General features: G+C 46.0%; 1 protein-coding gene across 3 annotated transcripts in view; it reads left to right on the top strand.

The window, feature by feature from the left end:
• UBE2F (ubiquitin conjugating enzyme E2 F (putative)) overlaps positions 1-21,619 on the top strand; it is a 45,354-nt gene that overhangs the window by 21,457 nt on the left and 2,278 nt on the right. The window contains exons 6-9 of one of the 3 annotated variants that reach the window (XM_077319307.1): positions 5,940-6,010; positions 9,299-9,356; positions 12,950-12,982; positions 19,897-19,959. In XM_077319307.1, the coding sequence (XP_077175422.1) occupies positions 5,940-6,010; positions 9,299-9,356; positions 12,950-12,982; positions 19,897-19,959 (225 nt within the window). The other 2 variants (XM_077319305.1, XM_077319306.1) reach the window with 2 other exon arrangements.

Below are 21,619 nucleotides of genomic sequence, written 5' to 3'. Positions count from 1 at the left end.
ATGCCGGGTTCGATTCTGCGCTCCCCCAAATGCAGCCAGCTGGGTGACCTTGGGCTCTCCATGGCACTGATAAAGCTGTTCTGACCAAGCAGGAATATCAGGGCTCTCTCAGCCTCACCCACCCCACAGGGTGTCTGTTGTGGGGAGAGGAAAGGGAAGGCGACTGTAAGCCGCTTTGAGCCTCCTTCAGGTAGGGTAAAGCGGCATATAAGAACCAACTCTTCTTCTTCCTCTTCTTCTTTTTTCTTTGTGTTTTTTCAATTGTGAGAGCAGAGATAAATTGTTTTTAAATATCTGAATCAATATTCGGCGTAGGCTTGGATTTAATTTCATGTAAAGCCTAAACACGAGTCCTTCTGATTTAAAGGTTTCTTCTACAAAGTTTCCAAACGTTCAAACTCTCTAAACACAGTGGCTGTCCTACTTGGTGGCCCTTAGTGGGTTGCCTCTTGTGGCCATCATTTGCAGAGCAGTATCACAGGATCCAACCCCAAGTATTCTATAGACGTTTCTCTCAGTTTTTCTGGTGAGAAAATAGACTTAATTTGGTGTGTAGATTTGCACTCTAACCAAGGCATCTCCAATTATAATGTGGAAGGGTGTTTAGATGAACAATAAAATCAGGCTTTGAGAGAACCAAATCAATGCGTCAGTCTTTGTGGGAAGATCCGTAGCTTCTTCCCTCTTTCAGGAAAAAATAGGCAACACCTGAACCGTGTTCCAGATCTGGTGTGAGGAGAGGGCAGCCAGCCCTTCAAGAGCCTGGGACAACGAGTTCCTTAAGTTCCTGCCATCAGGGCTCAACCATGATTCAAGCACCAGTACCTTGAAACAGGAGATAGCAGCATCATGGGTACCAGACAGGGGGATGCTTCCCATTATTATTATTATTATTATTATTATTATTATTATTATTATTATTATTATTATTATTATTATTATTATTATTATTATTATTATTTTATTTTATTTTATTTTATTTTATTTTATTTTATTTTATTTAATTTTTAGACCGCCCTTCTCCAAATAGGTCTCAGGGTGGTTTACAACATAAATAGTTAAAACACAATAACTAAACTCCCCAACTCATGTTTGTGAGAACAGAGCTAAACTTCAAAATGGTTTCCTTTGTGGGAAGCTGAATACTCTCAAGGTCTGTAAGACCTTCTCCATTTCCCACAGTGATAAGGGCACACTCCTCACCTACCCAAGATTTGTTCCCAAGATTAACTCTTCATTCTACAAGCCTATGGAAACTGTTCTCTTTCTGACTCAGTCATAGGAAGAATGGTGTTGCTTAGACATGAAGAAGGCCCTGAATTTTTACATAGCCAGGATGAAGTCCCTTGGGAAAGCAGGTTCTAGGTTGATGTCCTCTTCCAATGGCTGTATTGCCTTAGCCTGTGCAGCACGAGGAATGGTCCTACCCCAGGGAGAGCTGGGGGGGGGGTTGCTTTAGCAGCTAGTTGAGTGTTTCCTTCCCTAGATATGAGACATGCCAGGCAGCTCCTTGGAAGACAGGGCAGGCCTTCCCTAGACACTGCCCCCTTAGCCAGCAGACTTGTTGGTGCAGCTGTGAGCAGAAGCGTTCTCCCGCCAGCTGCAACAGGACAGAACTATTGGGGTTCCTGCCTAGCGGGACACACTGCTGTGCTTTATGCCCTTAGAGAAGACTGCTGCACCCTGGAACATTGGCACATGGAAAGTTTGCTTACATGCCATGAAGTTCCCTTGGTGTTCCAGGGAGGGAGTCTCGCTCACCATGTTCTGCCACCCCAGGGTATTTGGCAGATGCTCAGTGCCTGTTTTTCAGACTTTTAATTGCCGAAATTAAATAGGAATCAGTCTCTGGATCTGAATGGCACACCTCCGAGGATTCTTAAGGAACACAAATGTAAACCTGTTGGTATTCTCACCAGCATATGTCACTGAGCAACAAAAGGTCATAGTCCCACTGTGTGCCACATTGGTCAAACCACACCTGGAGTCCTGTGTGTGGTTCCGGAGGCCTCACTTCAAAAAGGACATGGACAAAATTGAGATGGTGCAGAGGAGAGCGACAAAGATGATCCAGGGCCTGGGGACCAAACCCAATGAGGAAAGGCTGGGGGACTTGGGGATGTTCAGCCTGGAGAAAAGAGAAGGTTGACAAGGAACATTATTGCTCTCTTGAAGTATTTGAAAGATTGTCTCTCAGAGGAGGGCAGGGAGTAGTTTCTTTTGGCAGCAGAGGATAGAATCCACAGGAGTCGCTTTAAACTTTGTGGAGAATGGTTCTTGCTAGATATCAGGAGAAAATTAGTTCAGCAGTGGAATGGGCTGTCTAAGGAGGTGGTGAGCTCCCTTTCATTATCAGTCTTCAAGCAGCAGCTAGACAGATCTTGATCATGAATGCTTGAGGCTGATCCTGCATAGAGCAGGGGGTTGGACTTGATGCCCTGTATGGCCCCTTCCAACTCTATGATTGCACCACTTCTGGGGTTTCTCGAAGACTGAAAATTGTTTCGGGGGTTTCTCAATGGTATAAAAGTTGAGAAAGGCTGGTCTACTACCTGATCTTTTTTAACTGGAAGACCCAGGGACTGAATCCAGGACCTTTGGCAAGCAAGGAAGATGGTTTCCCATGGAGCCACACCCCGTGCCCCCCAGACTCAAGTTCTAAAAACTCTTTAGTAGCGGTCATTTTTGTTCCCCTGGCTAACCCTTAAATTTGACCTACAGATGTTGCTGTAGGCATTAAAACGACAGCTCATTTGCATAGCAGATGTTGCTTGCTGCCTTTTTTAGAAGCAGCCCCAAAAGCCTTGGAGATGTTATAATGAAAGCAGTATATGAAAATTACCTAATGTTTGGTCATTCTGTTGGTGTGGGGTTGTGATTAGTATCTACGGAAGGAGTAAAGTAGATTGTTAGAATTGTTCTCATTTTCTCATCTCCTGGCCCTGTTGAAAACCTACTATAGTAAAACTCAGTGTCTGTCGAATGAGTTGAAATTTCTTCTTTGGCAGTTAGCACTCTATGACTAATGTTACGCTTTATGAGTAATGTTGTTCTTTTAATGTGCCTGAGCAGTGAGTGGAAACATTAACACTGTGTCAAAGTAAATCTCACCGCCTACTGTATTGCATTGTTAAAAGCTAAATTTTTGTGGTTGAAGCTAATCTTTCTGCAGCTGATCAATTTAGTTTTAGTTGTTTTTTTTTTAATGATCTCAGTTTAAAATATTACCGAACTGGCAATGTATCAATAAGATCTGAACCAAATGAGAAGCAAGCTAACAAGTGAAAACTAGTTAATAACTCCTGCAGTCAAATCCATGCAGTGTCCCACAAAGGAGGAGAGGACAGAGAAGGTTGGACTTCAAAGATCAGGCAAGCAGGCCAAGTAGCGGTGAATGGGGGAGGTAGTCCTTCCCAGGCCGTTCCGGGCGTTAAAGGGCATCAAAGATGTCTGGCTAATCTCAACCAAAGGCTTGGTTCTGGCCTGGGGGAATGAGCTGCCAGCTGAGATTCAGGCCCTGGCAGAGCTGTCAAAGTTCCACAGAGCCTGTAAAACGGCACTCCTGCACCAAGCCTATGGCTGAGACCCTGGCAGCCCAAATTTCAAGTGGGACCCCCCCTCCACTCCATGTGCCCCCCGTTCTTCTTATGGGGGTATATTTTTTATGCTAGTTATCTAATGGTTGGGCAGTGTTTTATTTTATAAGTTATAATAGTGTTTATGAATTCATAATTGGGTTTCTGCGAACAGGATCAGGATGGTTTACAAAATTGGTGCAGATGATCGGAAGGGGAGGGTTGTATTGGACTTTAGCACGTTTTAATGTGCTTCTTGTACTTTGAACACCGTGGATGTTTTATTGCTGTAATCTGCTCCAAGCCCACTTGTGGGGGGAGACAGTATAAAAGCCAAACTATAAATAAATTTTTAGAAATTAAAAATCAGCAGCACTTACAGTTTGGCCTAGAAGCAAAAAGACAGCCAATGGAAATAAAATAACATCAGAATATTTGGGCTCTATAAAACAAGTGTTCACTGGCACCTTAAAAAAAAAACCCAAAAAAATTCAGCCTGAGTTTTTTCTGAGAAAATATGGGAAATCTTCGATGACTGGCTGCCCAGTCTACTTTGATGAACCAAGAGGATGAAAAGGGGTGTCTTCGATCCTGTAAACCAGCGAATGCTGGCAGGGGCTCCTGGGAATGGTAGTCCAGGGACATCTGGAGGGCCACAGTTTGACTATCCCTGCTGTAAACCAAGATGTCTCTGGATTACCTCGTACGTGTTCCGCAGAGGTTGTGGAATGATTTGTTCCAAAACAAATCAATGCGTGTCCACAAAATTTCGCTTCCAGCTATTGTTTCACTTAAATTAGGCAGTGATTTTTAAACTGGACTCCTGACTTTTATAGAAGTTCTTCCTTCTCTGCCCAGGTTGTGCAAGCAGCCTGAGTAACAAGTAAGCGGCACGAAGACAAACTGTAGGGTAACTGCAGTCTGTTGATCTGACTGCCAACTCATTTTGAACTTGCTGCTTTCTTTTGGGGGCAGGCTGGAAGTTGGAGGCCGTTGGAGAAAGTTCTGATTGGCCAGGGCTATATCTCCCTCTGCTCAGTGGGTTTACCCCGACCTCTGGCAGCCATACCGCAGTTGGGTGGGAGCCACTGTGAGTGAATGGCCTCTATATCCCTGGAGCCAATGGCTCCCGCCCTGCCAAGACACACCCACAGGCACTGCCCGCAGCCCCTGCCCTGCGTGAGGTGGGTGGGAGCAGCTGTCAGCCTGCTTCATTTCTTCCCCCCTGCCCTCCATGGGAGATCAAGGCCCATTCTGGGACTTTTTTTGCCTCCCAGTCTGCCCTGCTTTTGCAGCTCATCTTCTTGTTAACTGTCTGCTTTCTCGGTGAGGTCAAAGAGATGGAAGATGCCGTGTTCTCTGTGAACCTTTGAAAAAGAGCAGCAAGCTTGGGATGGTTCTGGGCTGCCAGCTGAGAACAGAACCAGTCTCTCCCGCAGATGGTTCTCCTGCGGACTGGGGCTTACAGCCTTGATCCCAGTTCTCAGACTCCGAAAACCCACCCTGGTCCTTTTTTGGTGCATCCCATTCCTCTTTGATTTCTTCCCATGTGCTGAGAATCGGTTTTGCAAAACTAAGGAAGCATCCTAAGCTGGTCTACTCAGAAATAAGTCTCTTCTTATTTGGTGGCTTTTACTCCCAGGAAAGATGAAGATGAAACTCAAATCTTTTGGCCACCTCATGAGAAGGAAGGACTCCCTGGAGAAGAGCCTAATGCTGGGAGCGATCGAGGGCAAAAGAAGAAGGGGACCACAGAGAATGAGGTGGCCGGATGGAGTCACTGAAGCAGTCGGTGCGAGCTTAAATAGACTCCAGGGAATGGTAGAGGACAGGAAGGCCTGGAGGATCATTGTCCATGGGGTCATGATGGGTCAGACGCGACTTCGCACCTAACAACAACACTCCCAGGAAAATCCCTTTGGATTGCAGCCTTGTTCTAGAAGGCACCACTACTGTCCTTTCGTGGGGCTTACAACATGGTTCTCTTACAACAAATTCACAAAAATTCAGGAAACAAACTAACTTGTCTGAGAAGTGGTATAATTCTGTTTTGGGCGTTTGCTGCCATATCATCCCTCCTTGGACTGCCGTGCTTGATTTGTACTTACTTAGCTTTGCGGCTGTCTTTTAAAAACTATCTCCGTCCGGAAAGGAAACATGGTTCATAAATTCAGATCTCCCGCAGGACCACAAATGTAGCTGGGCAGCTATCTGTAATGGATTTAGATCAGCTTCTGTCTGTTTTAAGTCAGCTGACTGATGGGGGCGGTTTCTGTCTTCTAAGCACACAAGTTGGCGGAGCAGGAAGGTACAGGGCCTTTTAAAGCAGTGCGGTGTTGTAATCTCTGTCTTGTTTTCTGTCAGCCTCCCAGAGTAAAATGCTTGACTCGAATCTGGCACCCCAACATCTCGGAGACGGGGGAAATCTGCTTAAGGTAATGATGTTCGAAGCATCCAGGTAAAGCACACTTCTAGTTAACAGCCAGGGCTTAAAGTATTGTTTCCTTGATTGATTAAAGGTAATTAAGTCAAGACAAGGGAGCAGCACGTTGCAGGCAATGTAAAAACGATGTACCAGTTAGATCAGCAAATTAAAAACAAGGCAGACAGTCCAGCCGAAGCGATTCCATGCTCTTTAGAATAAAAAGATTTCACGTGCTTTGTTGAATGCAGCAAGCGAAGGGGCCTGTTCTAGCCTTATCTCAGAAAAAGGACCCGCACGCTCATTGCCAGGTGGACAGTCTGGAGGGAGAACACCACAGGGAGGAAGATGGGGCGAGCCCGTCAGCATAGACTTGGCAGAGGAGGCTCAGGAAGTGTGAGGATCATGGCTGGGAAGGGTTTTTTTTTAAATACATATTTCTATTTTCATTTTACAGAAGATAGAAAAATGCAGATACAGTAATAAAACAAATCATGTTACACAAACTAGAAAATAGTAAAATGTACCTAACTATTGTACTTAAGAATTCTATTAGTAATGCATTATAATATAATATAGTATCCCCCTACCATATAGTGACCCTTTAGAATTTATTTAGCTAAATAGCTCAATTAAGGGCCTCATTGTTCTCAAAAGGCGTCTTCTGTTTTTCCATTAACAGTCAGTTAGTTTTGCCATTTTGGCGAGATCCGCCAATTTGTCTAAACCAGTCATTTATTGAAGGCAATTCTTGCAGCTTCTATTTCCTGGCCAATACCAGTCTTGCTACTATAGTTGCATAGAAGAAAGAAGTTCTGGTTTGAGCTGGAAAGCACTGCAGTGATATCCTAAATAACATACGTGGCCCAGAAGGGTCTTAAGCGCTGCAGTTACATGTTTCAAACAGCCGGGAGGAGTTTTGCAGCCACATTTCCTGCCCGTTGATGTTTCCAAGATGTTTTCAAAGGTGGCTCCGTGTAGAGCAGTGGTAGTCAACCTGTGGTCCTCCAGATGTTCATGGACTACAATTCCCATGAGTCCCCTGCCAGCGTTTGCTGGCAGGGGGCTCATGGGAATTGTAGTCCATGAACATCTGGAGGACCACAGGTTGACTACCCCTGGTATAGAGCATGTAGATGGTGGAAATCGCCATCAACTTGCAACCTTGAGGCCAATCCACATGGGGGTTTTCAAGGCAAGCAACATTTGGAGGTGGGTGACCCTTGCCCGCCTTTGCATCACAGCCCTGGACTCCCTTTGTATTAATCATGGCCTACCCTGCTTAGCTTCCCAGATCTGACAAGATGGGGCTCCCCTGGGCCATCCGGGTCAGGGTTTGAGCGTATTACAGAAGCCCAATCCAAAGGTTGCAGCAGTGCGGATCCCTGTGCCTGGATCAGCAGAAGGACCCAGCTTGTGAGATGTGTGTAATGGACTGAAGGTGCTCCTAATGCGTTAGCACAGGCTTTCTCAACCCTGACGTTTCTTGACAGCCCTGGAAGCGTTTCCTGAATGGGTGGGAATTAATTAAATTTTTAATATATATTTAAATTTGTTAAACATTTATCGGGTGCTAGGACCATATATGGTCATGTTGACCCACCCCCTCCCTCCCAAAATTGCCAATGATGGCCATGGAGAAGTTGGAAAGGGGAGTGGCCCTGGGTGGGCATGTACACGGTTACGCTTCCCAATCATATTCTGCACGATTGTGCTACTTCTTGGGTTTCTCAAAGCCTGAAGAATGTTTCAGGGGTTTCTCAATGGTAAAAAAAATTGAGAAAGGCTCAAATTTGGTGTTGGTGTCACCAGTAAAATCAAATTTCCAGAATATTATTATATTTATATTTATATTTATATTTATATTTATATTTATATTTATATTTATATTTATATTTATATTTATATTTATATTTATATTTATATTTATATTTATATTTATATTTATATTTATATTTATATTTATATTTATTCCCCGCCATTCCCGGAGCCAGCTCGTGGTGGGTTACAGATGTCCCATAAAAACCCATTAAACCCCCCATTAAAAAGGACACAAGAACTCAAGAATTTGAAGCCACCAAAGGAATCTGACATATAAACAACATATATTCAAGAGAGTGGAAAGACAAAGCTGTAGCTATCTTCCTTGACATCTCTAGCTGTTACTCACTTTCAGTATCTCTCCAGTAAACATGTTCTTATGGAAAAATAATACATGCAAGTGTCTTCCAATAAGGAGTTGGGTGGGGAGTGGAGATCAGTTTTGGAATCCCCATCCCAGCAGTCTTCCCCTCCAGGTGTCTTTAAGCTCCGAGGGATTCACTTGGCCAATTTCTGCCCTTGCTCCTTTTTCACTTTTACTGATTCCCAACTTTTGTCAATTTTGGAGCCTATTCAGTCCTTCTCAAGCTAGGCTTTCGGCAGGGGGGGAGCTGGTCTATAATTGACCCAGCGACATTTACCCTTGAGTATCTGTAGACTTAGTTTGTGGGTGGCCTGGTTTTCCTGCTTTTGGGGTTTGCGCTGTGAGTTGCCACTACTAGATATGAACTCTACATGGGGTGGGCTTTAAAGGTAAAGGTATCCCCTGTGCAAGCACGGGGTCATGTCTGACCCTTGGGGTGACGCCCTCTAGCGTTTTCATGGCAGACTCAATACGGGGTGGTTTGCCAGTGCCTTCCCCAGTCATTACCGTTTACCCCCCAGCAAGCTGGGTACTCATTTTACCGACCTCGGAAGGATGGAAGGCTGAGTCAACCTTGAGCCGGCTGCTGGGATTGAACTCCCAGCCTCATGGGGAGAGTTTTCTAACAGCATAAAACAACTCTCAATCCATCACTTTATTTCCCTTTAATATAAATAATGGAGAAAGGGACAAGATTTGTGAAGCAAGATTAAAGCCTGTCAGTTAATCAGAACCATATATAAGTTCATGAAATGTGGTTTTTCATTTTCTTTATAAAACAATAACCTGGACTTGTACCTTTTTGCCAAATTCCAGGTCTAGGTCCTCTTTCCAGCATTCAGGTAGGCAGCTGAGTTGATCTGAAGCAGCAGAACAAAATTTGAGTTTAAGACACAGAAGGACCTTTAAAACGAACAAAGACCTTGAATAAAACATTATTGGTCTTAGAGGTGACACTGGACTCAGTCCCCCCCCCCAACATTTGTGTGAGAAATTCCTACTGCCACAGTTTATGGGGAGCAGTCTCAGAATTGGCTGGTTTTCTTCAGTTCAGTCTAAACAAAGAACTTATGCGTTACTATATATAATGCGTATGTGTGTGCATGTCTTTTTCAGTTTATTGAGAGAACACTCGATTGATGGTACTGGCTGGGCTCCAACTAGAACTTTACAGGTAGTCAAATGTAATAAAATATACATAAAATGTTTGATATAGGTTTGATCAATTGAAAATTTTCAGAGATAGTATATTTTGGTTTAGATCCTTCCAGTATGGTCTAGCCCAGCGGTTCTCAACCTGGGAATTGGGACCCCTTTCCGAGTTGAAGGACCCTTTCACAGGGGTCACGGCAGGGCAAGTGGTTTGGCCAGTGGGGCGCCATCCACACAACAGCCTTGCGGGGTAGATCAAGATAGAGCGTTCGTCTGTCTGGAGCAGTGGAAAAGGGCGAGAACGGCATGGTGGGACAAGAGGCAGAACCCAACTGAGAAACCCCGGGGAAAAAACAATTTATATACAATCAAGAACAATGGATTTTCACACCATTGGTCAGTTTCGGTCTAATTTCTGTGAAAGAACACTTGTATAATTTTATGGTTGGGGGTCACCATTACATGAGGAGCTTTATTAAAGGGTCCCAGCGTTAGGAAGGTTGAGAACAACTGGTCTAGCCCAACTATCTGAATTGTACTGAAATGACCGGAGACTGAAATTGGTAGGGCTTGAATGAATTTTCACAGTCCTCTGGGTAGTGGCCAAATGTCAGGTGCTAAAACCCCAGTGTTTTAGGGTCATCTGATCAGAATTATTGGCTTCCTTCACGATGCAGAGATTTGTGGCTGTTTGTTCAGAGGTGGCTGCAACCTGCATATGTGGCTGCTTTTACAAGAACGTTCACGATCAAGCGAGGTGGTTGAGACAATGCATTGTGGAGGCTTAGCAAAACAAGCACAGGAATACTTACTATTCCAGATGGCAGGAAGGTGGTGGCGAAGGCAGGAAAATGTTTACTTCGGCTCGAGCCTTCAAAATTGTGCAGCATTAATGGGATGCTGTCAGTTGTTCTTTGGGGAGAGAATATCTCACTTTCCTGAGTTAATTCTGGAAGATGGAAATAAATTAGCGGAGCTCCTTCAAACAAAGGCTTATCAGACTTTGAGAAAGCAAATAAATACTCCCAGGCACATGACCAGATGCGTAGCTTGGAACATGTTAGGATACTTACCTGGAGCAGGTTTTGGAAAGGCCTTTTGTTACGTGAAGGCTCCAATGCCGCAGTGATGCCAAATGCCTGTAACAACAGGATGGAGGACATTCCAGTCAAGACCACCAATTGGTTCAGCACCTCAAGTGGTAACACTCTGGAAAACACATGAAAGAGCAGATTTATGGGCCAATCTCTGGCTGTCCGTTCCTCCAGTTGGCCAATTATAAGTTCAGAGGTTACAACATATTTCTGTCCTAATATTACTGTAACAATAGGTATTATCCTGTTTAAAGGTAAAGGTAAAGGTATCCCCTGTGCAAGCACCGAGTCATGTCTGACCCTTGGGGTGACGCCCTCTAGCGTTTTCATGGAGACTCAATACGGGGTGGTTTACCAGTGCCTTCCTCAGTCATTACCGTTTACCCCCCAGCAAGCTGGGCACTCATTTTACCGACCTCGGAAGGATGGAAGGCTGAGTCAACCCTGAGCCGGCTGCTGGGATCAAACTCCCAGCCTCATGGGCAGAGCTTTCAGACTGCATGACTGCTGCCTTAGCACTCTGCGCCACAAGAGGCTACATATCCTGTTTAAAATCCCTATATAAGTTATAAATCCATTATTGATTAATTACCTCTGACTGTTCTCTGTAATTAATAGGGGGATTTCTTATTGTTTTCGTCATCTCTGGTACATGAGCCCATTCACAGTATTTTCTTCTCTACCTCCAGAGGGGCTTTCTTCGTACCAAAAAGGGGGAGGCATCTGTGGCCATCCCTGCAGCCCATGACAGGGAATTCCGTGTTTTAATCACTTCCTTTTGTTCCTCTGGAATCTATTGCCCATCAACGTCATTGGGAGTTCCCTAATTCTTTTATTCACTCTCTCAGTCCTTAGCATAGTTTTATAAACCTCTTTCATGTCCCCAGAAGGAAGGTGGCATGGTATAATGTGATTTAGTTGGCTCTCAGAAGCTAAGCAAGGTCAGTATTTGGAAAGGAGACCTCCAAGGAAAACACAGCAGAGGAAGGCAATGACAAACCACCTCTGCTTCTCACTTGCCTTGAAAGCCCTCTTGCTAGGATCACCATAAGTCAGCTGTGATGCACATCATGTTCCTTGTCTTTTTTTCCTAAAGTGAAAAAGCCCAGTCTCTTTAGCCTTTCCGTTGTACAACAGCTGTTCCTCCCCCTTAATCAATTTGGTTCCCTCCTCTGTACTTTCCTAATAATCCTCAGCTTGCGTGTTTTACCACCGCTGCACATGGTTGACATTTTAATTGAGAAAACTTCTATGACCTCTTTCCCTCTCAAGTCTCTGCCTGTTCAGACTTCATTAGCATATGGACATAGATAAAAGAATAGTGTATGCTTAAAGTTGGGATATTTGTATTCCAGTGAATATCACCTTTGACTTTATCTGCATTGAACGTCTGCCACATGGTTGTCAATGCACCCAGTTTATGGAGATCCTCATGGAGCTCTTCACAGTTGGCCTTGGTTTTCATAATCCCAAATAATTTTGGGTCATCTGCAAATTTGGCCACTGCACTGCTCACTGTCAAGCGTAGCAAGAACTCACAACAAGCTTCTTTAAAAGAAAGCGTTTATTGAGAAGTTACTCAGACACCTAAGCTAAGAAAGTCAATTCTGCCTGAAATCACATTTACCACCCCTTTTCAATAGAATTCTCCCGCCTAAGCCTTGAAGGTTCCCAAGGGAGGGGGGAGCGGAATCCCAGGTGCTATAAACCAAAGTGTTACTTCTTACACGTCCTTGGGCAACTCCGGACAAGATAAATGTTTTGGTTACAAAAGGCAGACCCGGCTGGCTAGTTCAAAAGACAAATAATTCACAGCTCCTAGAGATAACAAGCTACAACCAAATAGTTTCGATTTCAGGCATGCAAGCATAATATATGGGACTTGGGTTATAAAGAGGCCCCAGTAAGAAAGGTAAAATGCAATTTAAGCAAAGATGGAGAAACCCAGGCCAACCCATGGCAGAGTCAGGCACTGATCCTGACACTCACCCAGTATAGATTCTTGTACGACCCAACTGTTCTCTTCCCCCCATGCAGAGGTCTGACCATTTACTCCCACTCTCTGCTCCTTGTTGTTTTACTAGAGCCCAAATTCTTTGACTATTCTTCTCAGAGTTGGCAATTCTGCATAGTTGGTTCAATTTAGAGCAGTGTAAGAAAATTTTGCAATCTCCCACTGTGGGACTGCACAGAGACAACAGTGGAAACAGGGTTGCTCTTTCCAGGCAGTGTTGTTTGTTGGATGATCTTCTATACAGGAACACATCCCTCCCACCTCCCCTGACACATCAGGTCTCTGTTGTACACTGTGGCAAAGGGAGGTGAGGGAAGCAGTGCTGGCCCAGAGTATCAAAATGAGCTGCTTTGGCAGAATGAAGATTAGAACCCAGATCATAGTCCTGCATTCCAGATACTGAACAGTTGAAGGTTTTTTGCATGCTTATATAAATCATGAAATGAACTAAACATGCTTTCGGTATATTTGAGGGGGTTGTCTAAATTCATTTGTTTTCTTTTTCAGGATGTTGTTTGGGGACTAAACTCCTTATTTACTGTAAGTAATTACATTTACTCATGGTTCTGTCCTTGCTCTGAACTTTTTATATGTCAAAACAGAATATTGTGCTTATCCCTCCCCTACACACAGTTGTTGTAACGTTGTCAAGGAAAGGAAACGTATACTGTTCTGTTGAAGTAACTGTTTTGTTGCTGAATTTTTGTGCTGTTCTCCGGGGAGTAAAAACCAGGCTAAAGCCCACCTTGCTGTCTCTAGAACAGTTTATGGGCTTTCTTCAATGCTCCCAGAGGGCCGTGAAGGTCGGGTGCTTTGGGAGGGGAGCTGAGGGAAGCACTCTGTTTGTGCACAGAAGTCCTGGTGCCTGAAGGAACGCAGCCCTGGATACAGCCCATGGGACAGAGAGCTGTGAAAAATGCACAGCCTGGTGAGCCCCTCAGTGCTTCCTGTCCCTTAGGTCCCTGCACAGTGCTCCGCTTGTGAGGACCCCTGCAGATCTTCTTTGCCAACTGCACAGTTTCCAAAGCAGCCCAGTTCATGAGGGCAGAGAACAAAGCATCTTCTAAGTAGAGTTCTGATTATGAATTGTGACCATGAAGTGTTCAGTCCTCTGCTGTGCACTTTGCAGGCAAGAGAGTCAGATTTCTTCTCCTTGAGCAAAGAGGTGTCCTGATGGGTTCAGTAATCAGACCGGTTCATTTAAAAATCTCCCTGAACAGTCATTGCACTTTCCTTTCCTGTTCATCTGCAGCTGAACCCTGCTCACCTCACCATGCAGATGGGTGTCTTCTGACAGATGGCCAACTAGGCCTTCTGCAGACGTAGCTTACCTGCAGTACTTTTGCCAGCTAGACAGGAACAAGAGCCCTGAAAAGCGCTTCCAGCCAGCGTGGTGTAGTGGTTAGGAGCAGCGGCTTCTAATCTGGTGAGCTGGATTTGATTCCCCACCCCTCCACATGTTACCAGCTGGATGACTTTGGGCTCGTCACAGGCGTCATTTTAGCCCCACTGTTACAAGAAAAATAACGAGGTTTCTGGCGGCTGTTCAACGTCTTGGTACAAGGGCTATTTCAAGAAATGGGCTTGGGGATCATCCTCCACGATCTCAGTGATGCTGAAAACGGTCAGTGGGTGAAGATTGAAATCAAGCCCTCAAGCACCTTAATTCCTTTTTTTTTCTAGAAGGAAGGAAGTTTTAGTTGGCGAGCTTCAGGAGCATCTCCTAAGCCAAACTGGGTCACTTCTTCCTCCCCTGTTGTCCATGGACTACAATTCCCATGAGCCCCTGCCAGCATGCCCAGGCTACTAACGGTGGTCACAGTTGTTAATTGAACTCCGTCAAGAGCCTCCCTAACCGACTAAGCCCCGTGGATCTCCGTCTTACTACATCAGCCAACTCTGGCCCACTCTGTCATCGCCTCCAGGCAGGTTGTCAGTGCCCTTGGGGTGTCGGTGGCTGGCCATCCATTAACAGAGACAGCTGGGTGTCATTAGCCTATTTATGGCATCCCAGCGGAAACCTCCAGATTAACTGGGTGAGGGAGCACATGTAGATTTTAGCCAGTTGCTATACTGGGTAGGCTGGGTCGGAACAGGTGCTAATGTTTTAATTGCATTTATTGTATTTCTGTTTTTAACTATAGTTTTTAATCCTTTGTAAGCTGCCCTGAGCCTGCCTTGGTAAAAATCTAAAGTATCCATAAATAAAATAAAGTCCTTCCATTTGGCCTGGCGTGATTATTAAAGGAGTTCACCACAGTGCTGTCGGTGTTGGTGGAATCTCCTTGGCCATAGAGGATCTTGATGTTTTCCACATCTGGACATTCTTATGCCTTGAGGCCTGTGGGAATGGAGCCATGGGTTCATGGCCAAAGGGTTAAGGAGCTGGCTGATTCCCCCCCCCCCCCCAAGGATTCTACACCTGTTAGTAGTTATAGACATGATAATTCTCTGGGTGGCCAGAGGGAGGCCAGTTAAAATCTGAAACTTGTTTCAATGGTTTCTTCATTGACCTCAACAATGTTAACAATATTAGCAAGCCTGTTGGGTTCAGGCCAAGACATGGTTCCGTGGACCAGATTCCACAAAAGAGGGGAAATAAACTCTGCCCAACATATTTCAGTTTTGTCAAGCTACAACCAATAAAATTAATTAACAAACATTTATTATATAGTGTGTACATAAGTAAAATTTAAAACATTAGGTGTCTGAATATCAGCCTGTAGAATTTACAAGCATTATTAACATTCCTAGTGAATGAGTGTGTGTCATGCGCTACATGAAACCAGATGCATTTCAGCTTTTACAGCTTTCCTCGTTGGTCAAAAATGCATTAAGTACGCAGAACATAAATTCAAAGAGTATTATATATTTTTCACAGCCAGGTATTCTCTCCTAAGTTCTGTGGTTAGGCAAAAAATTTTGATGTGGAACACATCTTCTGGCTCGCTTCATCTAATGGAAATGTAGATGGATGCAACATATGTTGTCGCACCCACAAAGCGCACCGGAAGATGAGGAGGGTCCGGCCAGTGGCTGCACCAGCCCCTAGGGCCTGGGCAGCCACTGTGCAACTCATAGGCACCGAGGCAACAGCTGCCCCACTCCTGAGGCTTTTGCTGCAGCCGTGCCGGCCCTGAGCATTGAGGCAGTGGATGGCCTGCCCCTGGGGCCTTCACAGCAGCTGCACTGGCTTCGGGGGTCTAGGCAGCTGCTGTGCAACCTGCAGGGGCCAATGCAGTGACTGAGGATCAGGTAAGCAGGACAGGGAAGGGAAAGGGAAGGGAGTGTGTGTGTACGCGTGTTTGCTTGGAGGGAGGGAGGCAAACCAGCAGGTAAAGTGGGAAACAGGAGGGGGGAAGGGGAGGGAGTCTGTGTGTTTGCGAGTGAGGGTGGAGGAAGCAAAGAGGTTGGGAAACCAGCAGGTAGGGGGGAAAGGGGGAGGAGGGGAAGGGAGTCTGTGTGTGTGTATGTGTGTTTGCGAAGGAGGGGTGGAGAGGGCCCTGACCAAGTTGCTCCAGAGCAGGCATGTGTCCCACATACCCTCTGAGAGTCAGACTATCAGGACAATTTATATATATAAAGGAGGAGTCCTGGGGGTTTCCAGTCAATGGTATTTTATACCCTAGGGGCACTCTGGGCCCTTGGATCTATGGTTTTAGGCTGTTTCCTCTGGACATGGAGATGAGTAATCTGAGGATTGATTCGGCGGGGGAGAGGCCCTGTGGAAAAAGCAGGTGGGTCTATGTGGTCCTTGTAGACCAGGCATTTCCTTTTTCTCTCCAAAAAAGTAGAAGGTTGAATAGAGGGGAGCACATCAGGTTAATTGGTTTCTTTGTGGCTGCAGTCCAAAGAACACTTTCCTGGGAGAAATCCCCATTGAATACAATGGACCTTGCTCCCACGTAGACCTGTTTTCTAACAATGTCTTTATTGAATTCAGAAGCAGTCCCTTCAGTATTAAAAGGTCACAAAGGTCACCCCAGCTAGCAGTTATTCCGTTATAGGGAGGGCTTATATCTTTCTTACCGCCATGTTGTATTTTTTTCTGTAAAATTGTATGGGTTCATTTTAATGAGGTTTTAATTGGGGTTTTATTGTATCTGGGTTGTGTAACTCGCCATGAGCTGGCTTGCCGAAAGTAGCGGGTAACAAATCAAAGAAATATTAATAATAAATAATAAAATTAAAACAAATTGGGAGTATTTGCAGAATGTGTCCAGAAAGCTGTTTGAGGAATGCTTTTCGAAGCAGAGCGGCAGGGCCCAAGAACATCAGAAGGAGAGTCCTGCTGGATTGGACCAGTGAGGGTTGGAAAACCCTCCAACCTTATAATACCTTCAAACCACAGAGCGTTTATGTTAGCCAGACTAAACGTATTTCCTTCTGCAATGGTTGAAGGCAGGTATAGGAGAATTCCCCGCAATGAAAGAATTTGCAGGTATTGCCATAGAGAACCAGACTCAGTTTGCCATATCATTCTGCGATGTGAGTTGTATAACAACAAACGTTCTATCTTGATCTCCCCACTTCTACCCTTCCCTAATGTCTCAGAGGGCAGGGCTCTTGAATGGCTGCTTATCGATACTTGCTCGGAGACCACTGAACGGGTAGCCAAGTTTTTATCTATAGTAATGTCCCACAGGGTCAAGAAGTAAACGTCACTGGCTTCATCTTTTTGTATTTGCCACTCCCTTGCCTTTTGTAACTTCCCTCACAGTTTTTTAGAGTTTTATTACAGAACCGATTGCATATTGTTTTATATTGTGAATGCCATTAAAGGTTTTGTATTGTATTGTGTATTGTGACCAGTGAGGCTCCATCTGGCCCAGCCTCGTGTCTCACACAGTGGCCAACCCATTCCTCTGGAGGGCCAACCACAGGGCATGGAGGCCAACCCCTGATGTTGACTAGCTCTGAATGCACTTTCCCCTCAGTCACCAGGGCTGCTAGTAGCCACTGATAGTCACTTTGCCCATTAGCCTGCTGAACCCATCACTGCAACTGTTCTCTGTGAGCCTCCTGGTCTGTCGAGATTGGAAGATGCTGTGTGCCATCCATCTCTTTGGTAGTATCTTAGCAGGTGCTTCAACATAAACAGATTTCCACAGGAGTCTCTCTTGCGATGCCTCCAGAGGTCAGCTGGTTCACTCATTGCAATGCATGCACTAATAAGAAAACACACCCTGGAAATTGTTGGCAGCCTTTGTCCGCCTTTGGAAGAGAGCTCGTTCATTAAGTCAGTGGTCCCCAATCTGCGGTCCGCAGCCCGGTGCAAGCTTGCGGCCCGGGAAGCTCCTTACTGCGGGAGGGGGGGAGAGGGAATAAGGGCCGCGCCGCGCATGTGCGATGCACGGGCGCGGCCACACATGCACGCTGCGCGGGCATGGCCATCACCCTGCTGGTCCCCAGCCAAAAAAAGGTTGGGGACCACTGCATTAAGTGACTCTGGCTCATACCTTGGAGTTTTTATTGGCTGCTATAAATATTTCATACGTGTCATGAACTGGTGTGTGTTAAAGCCAGGCCTTTGAAGAAGGCTCGGTAAGGGCCGAAACGTGTCCGTCCATTGGTCCACATAGCGCATAGCACACTGTTTGACAAGAGCTTATGGGGCTATGCATATCTTTTTAAATCCTAAAAGTTTTTTTTTAATTGTGCACAATAAAAGTTATATCATTTTAACATTAATACAGACATTCAACTTTTGAAGATCCTGTCACCTGCTGGGATTTTAATGGTTCCAGTTCCATCCCGTCCCGTTCCCCTTTGCTCTTTGTTCAGCTAGTTCTTTGCCAAACCCAGGTGCTGTGCTAGCTATTTTGGCCACCTGAAATTTTATGCCTTCCCTCCCCTTCTGTGGCAGGGATCCCTTATCAAACAGGGCCTTAGAATGTGGGATCCAACCTGCCGGGCAAACGGTCCCTTCTTGTGGGATCACCCCTCTGCAAGAGGCCTCGTCTGCCTGGGCTCTCAGAAGACTGGGGTTCCTTGGAGAGAGAGAGAGAGAGAGAGACCATAACCTGGCTGCTGTATTTGTGTAACTCAGGGGTGGGCAAAGTGTGGCCCTTCAGATCTCCATGGACGACAATTCCCATGAGCCCTTGCCAGCAAATGCTCATGGGCATTGTAGTCCATGGATATCTAGAGGGCCACATTTGCTCAGCCCTGGAACTGAATTAAGCTGTCTGAAAACAGAACTGCAATGTGACCATGATGTGTGATTTTATATTGCAGTCAGATTTTCTGTCACTGTCAAAACACTTCTGCGCAATGAATCACAACCTTTGCTGAAGAGCCCCTTCCTCTCCCTTTAGACTAAAACTGGTTTGTCAGCGCTCTGGTAACTGCCGCAGATACCAAGTTGTGCTTGCTACTCTTGAGAATTTTGACTTTCGTTTGGGTCAAGAGTGTATTGGTGGACCAGTAAGAGAGCTCAGATGGGGGGCAAAACTGCCGTTCCGTTCAAGAGCCTTTAGAGTTCGTAATCAAGGCTCAAGCAAGTGGGTGCTGGAAAACAAATTGGTGGGCTCCAAAATGCGGCTGTGAAAGGGACGGGAAGGGACAAGACCAAAGATCCATGGAGGATAGACTTGAGGCAGCTCTGTGAATCGCCATTGTTTCCACCAATTCTCCAGCCACTGCTAGACATTGTGCTGGTCTAAAATCCAGTTCTTTGAGGTGGCCTGGATACTAAGATTTTGGCTTGGGGCTCTCTCAGCCTCCCCTCCCTCACAGGGTGTCTGTTGTGGGGAGAGGAAAGGGAAGGCAAATGTCAGCCACTTGGAGACTCCTTTGGATAGAGAAAAGTGACATATAAAAACCAATTATTATTATTCTTCAGTAATATCAGGGCTCTCTCAGCCTCACCTCCCTCACTGGGTCTCTGTTGTGGGGAGAGGAAAGGGAAGGCGAATGTAAGCCGCTTTGAGACTCCTTTGGGTAGAGAAAAAGCGGCATATAAGAGCCAACTCTCCAGTAATATCAGGGCTCTCTCAGCCGCCCCTCCCTCACAGGGTGTCTGTGGTGGGGAGAGGAAAGGGAAGGTGACTGGAAGCCACTTTGAGACTCCTTCAGGTAGGGAAAAGCAGCATATAAGAACCAACTCTTCTTTTGCCAAATAAATTAGCATTTGCTGTTGGAAGAGTTCAAATGAAACTGTAGACATGAACCAAGTTGCTGGGGACTAAGAGCTGCTTCCAGTAGCCTAGGGCTGAGTGCTGCTGCCTGGGGACATGCCTGACCATTTTTTCCCTTCACACTGCAAACAGCTTTTTGGTACGCCTTTGATGTCAAATGTGGGTCTTCAGGACATAAAGCCACAGCCCTCTTGTCATCCACTTGAGATCCCGGTCCTTCGGTTCTCTAGCCCTGCGCCCAGTCAGCGGTTGTATGTTTTAACATCTGTGGGCCTTTGTTAGACATTCATGGGGTTTGTTGGTTTCTGCTTTCAGGATCTCTTGAATTTTGACGACCCTTTGAATATTGATGCCGCAGAGCATCACTTGCGTGACAAGGTGAGCGGTAATGCCTTGAAAGTACCGTCCAATAAGAACCCTGCTCCTTCTTTGAATACCCGCCACGAGCCGCAAGGGAGTGGCGGGCTATAAATCTAATAATAATAATAATAATAATAATAATAATAATGTCCTTGATAGCCATCTGTTTAGAGCAGGGGTAATCAAACTGCAGCCCTCCAGATGTCCATGGACTACAATTCCCATGAGCCCCTGCCAGCAAACGCTGGCAGGGGCTAATGGGAAATGTAGTCTATGGACATCTGGAGGGCCACAGTTTGACTACCCCTGGTTTAGAGAAAGGTTTCTGTGTCAGCGAAAGAGCGGTGCTATTGCACAGTGCCTTCGTGTTCCTTGGAAGTCAGGGGCTGCCGCTTCCAACACTCTCTGCTCCTCCATTTTATCCTCACCACAATAAACCTGTGAGGCAGCTAGGCTGAGAGTGCCCACAGTTCCCTGATGACTTTTCATGGCCCCAACCGCAAGTTTGGTGGAAGACCTCTGTTTTCCAGGTCCTGCAGAACTGTGCCAGCTCCAACAGGGTCTGGAGCTCCCCCAGGAGCTCCTCCCACCAAGTGGCAGAGAAAAGCCCAGGTATGGGCTGACCAAGATAGTTTGGCCACGTGAACTGAGAGCTCTGGAGAGGCAGGTTTAACTGGCTTCTCCAGAGAACCCTTCCTAGCAGTTTTTGAGAAGCATGGGAAGATGTAAAAAATGGGGGGGGGGGTATTATTATTGGATTGTTTACAGTCACTCTCCCATAAGGGGGCTCGGGGCAGTTTCCAACATGGTTAAAATGCATAAAACAGTTTAATGTATTTAAGAATTTAAAAAATTTAAAAAAGTAAACATCAACTCACTATCTAACTCAGCCCCACCCCTGCCGGCATTGTTTGTCTCGCCTGCCTGTTGGCGGCCTCTGGCTGGCTGGATCAGTCGGTGGTACAGAAGAAATAAGGGAAGGAACTTGAGAGGGGCAGGGGGAGACCCATGTTTATTAGATCGCTCTGGCCGCCCTCTTAGGACTGGCAGAAGAGCACCGTCTTACAAGCCCCGTGGAACTCTGGTAGCTCCGTTGGGGCCCTGGTCTCAGCTCTTTCTACCAGATGGTCTTTGGGACCAGAGGCTACCACCATATTTGCACCAGATGAATGAAATGCTGTCTAGGAGGCATATTGGTTGAGCCTAGGAACCCCCCCTTCCTGGAAAGGGTAAATTTGCAGAAGACAAGGTTTTTGCATACATCTGCATGAAAAGAAAACAGTCGGGTGAGATCTGCCTGCACATAAAGTGGCTGACTTCTCCACAGCATTGTGGGTTTAGGATCTGCCCCCTCTGCCCTTTCTGAAATTGGTGGGACCGGCACAGAGTGTGCCTGCTCAATTTCCCCCCTGCTCTTGGTGCATGGAGGCCAAGAGAGCAACAGGGCCGGTGTGGAGTGTGCCCACTTGGCTTTCCCCTTACTCTTGGCAGCAGGAGGCTGGGGAGAGTGGCAGTGCCGGCACAAAGCACATCCGGTCTGCTCTGCCCCTGTTGACGGCAGCCAGGAGGCCATGGGAAAATGGCATGGCTTGGGTGAACAGAGGGTGCTTAGACAGCTGGCCACAGTTCCCCTGCTTACGTAGTGCTGGCTATTCCGCCGGGAAGCAGCACGGAGGAG

Source organism: Paroedura picta, chromosome 2 (assembly GCF_049243985.1).
Source record: "Paroedura picta isolate Pp20150507F chromosome 2, Ppicta_v3.0, whole genome shotgun sequence".
Classification (NCBI taxonomy): Eukaryota; Metazoa; Chordata; class Lepidosauria; order Squamata; family Gekkonidae; genus Paroedura; species Paroedura picta.
Note: the sequence above shows the minus strand (reverse complement) of the source record. Positions and strands in the feature narration are given on the sequence as shown.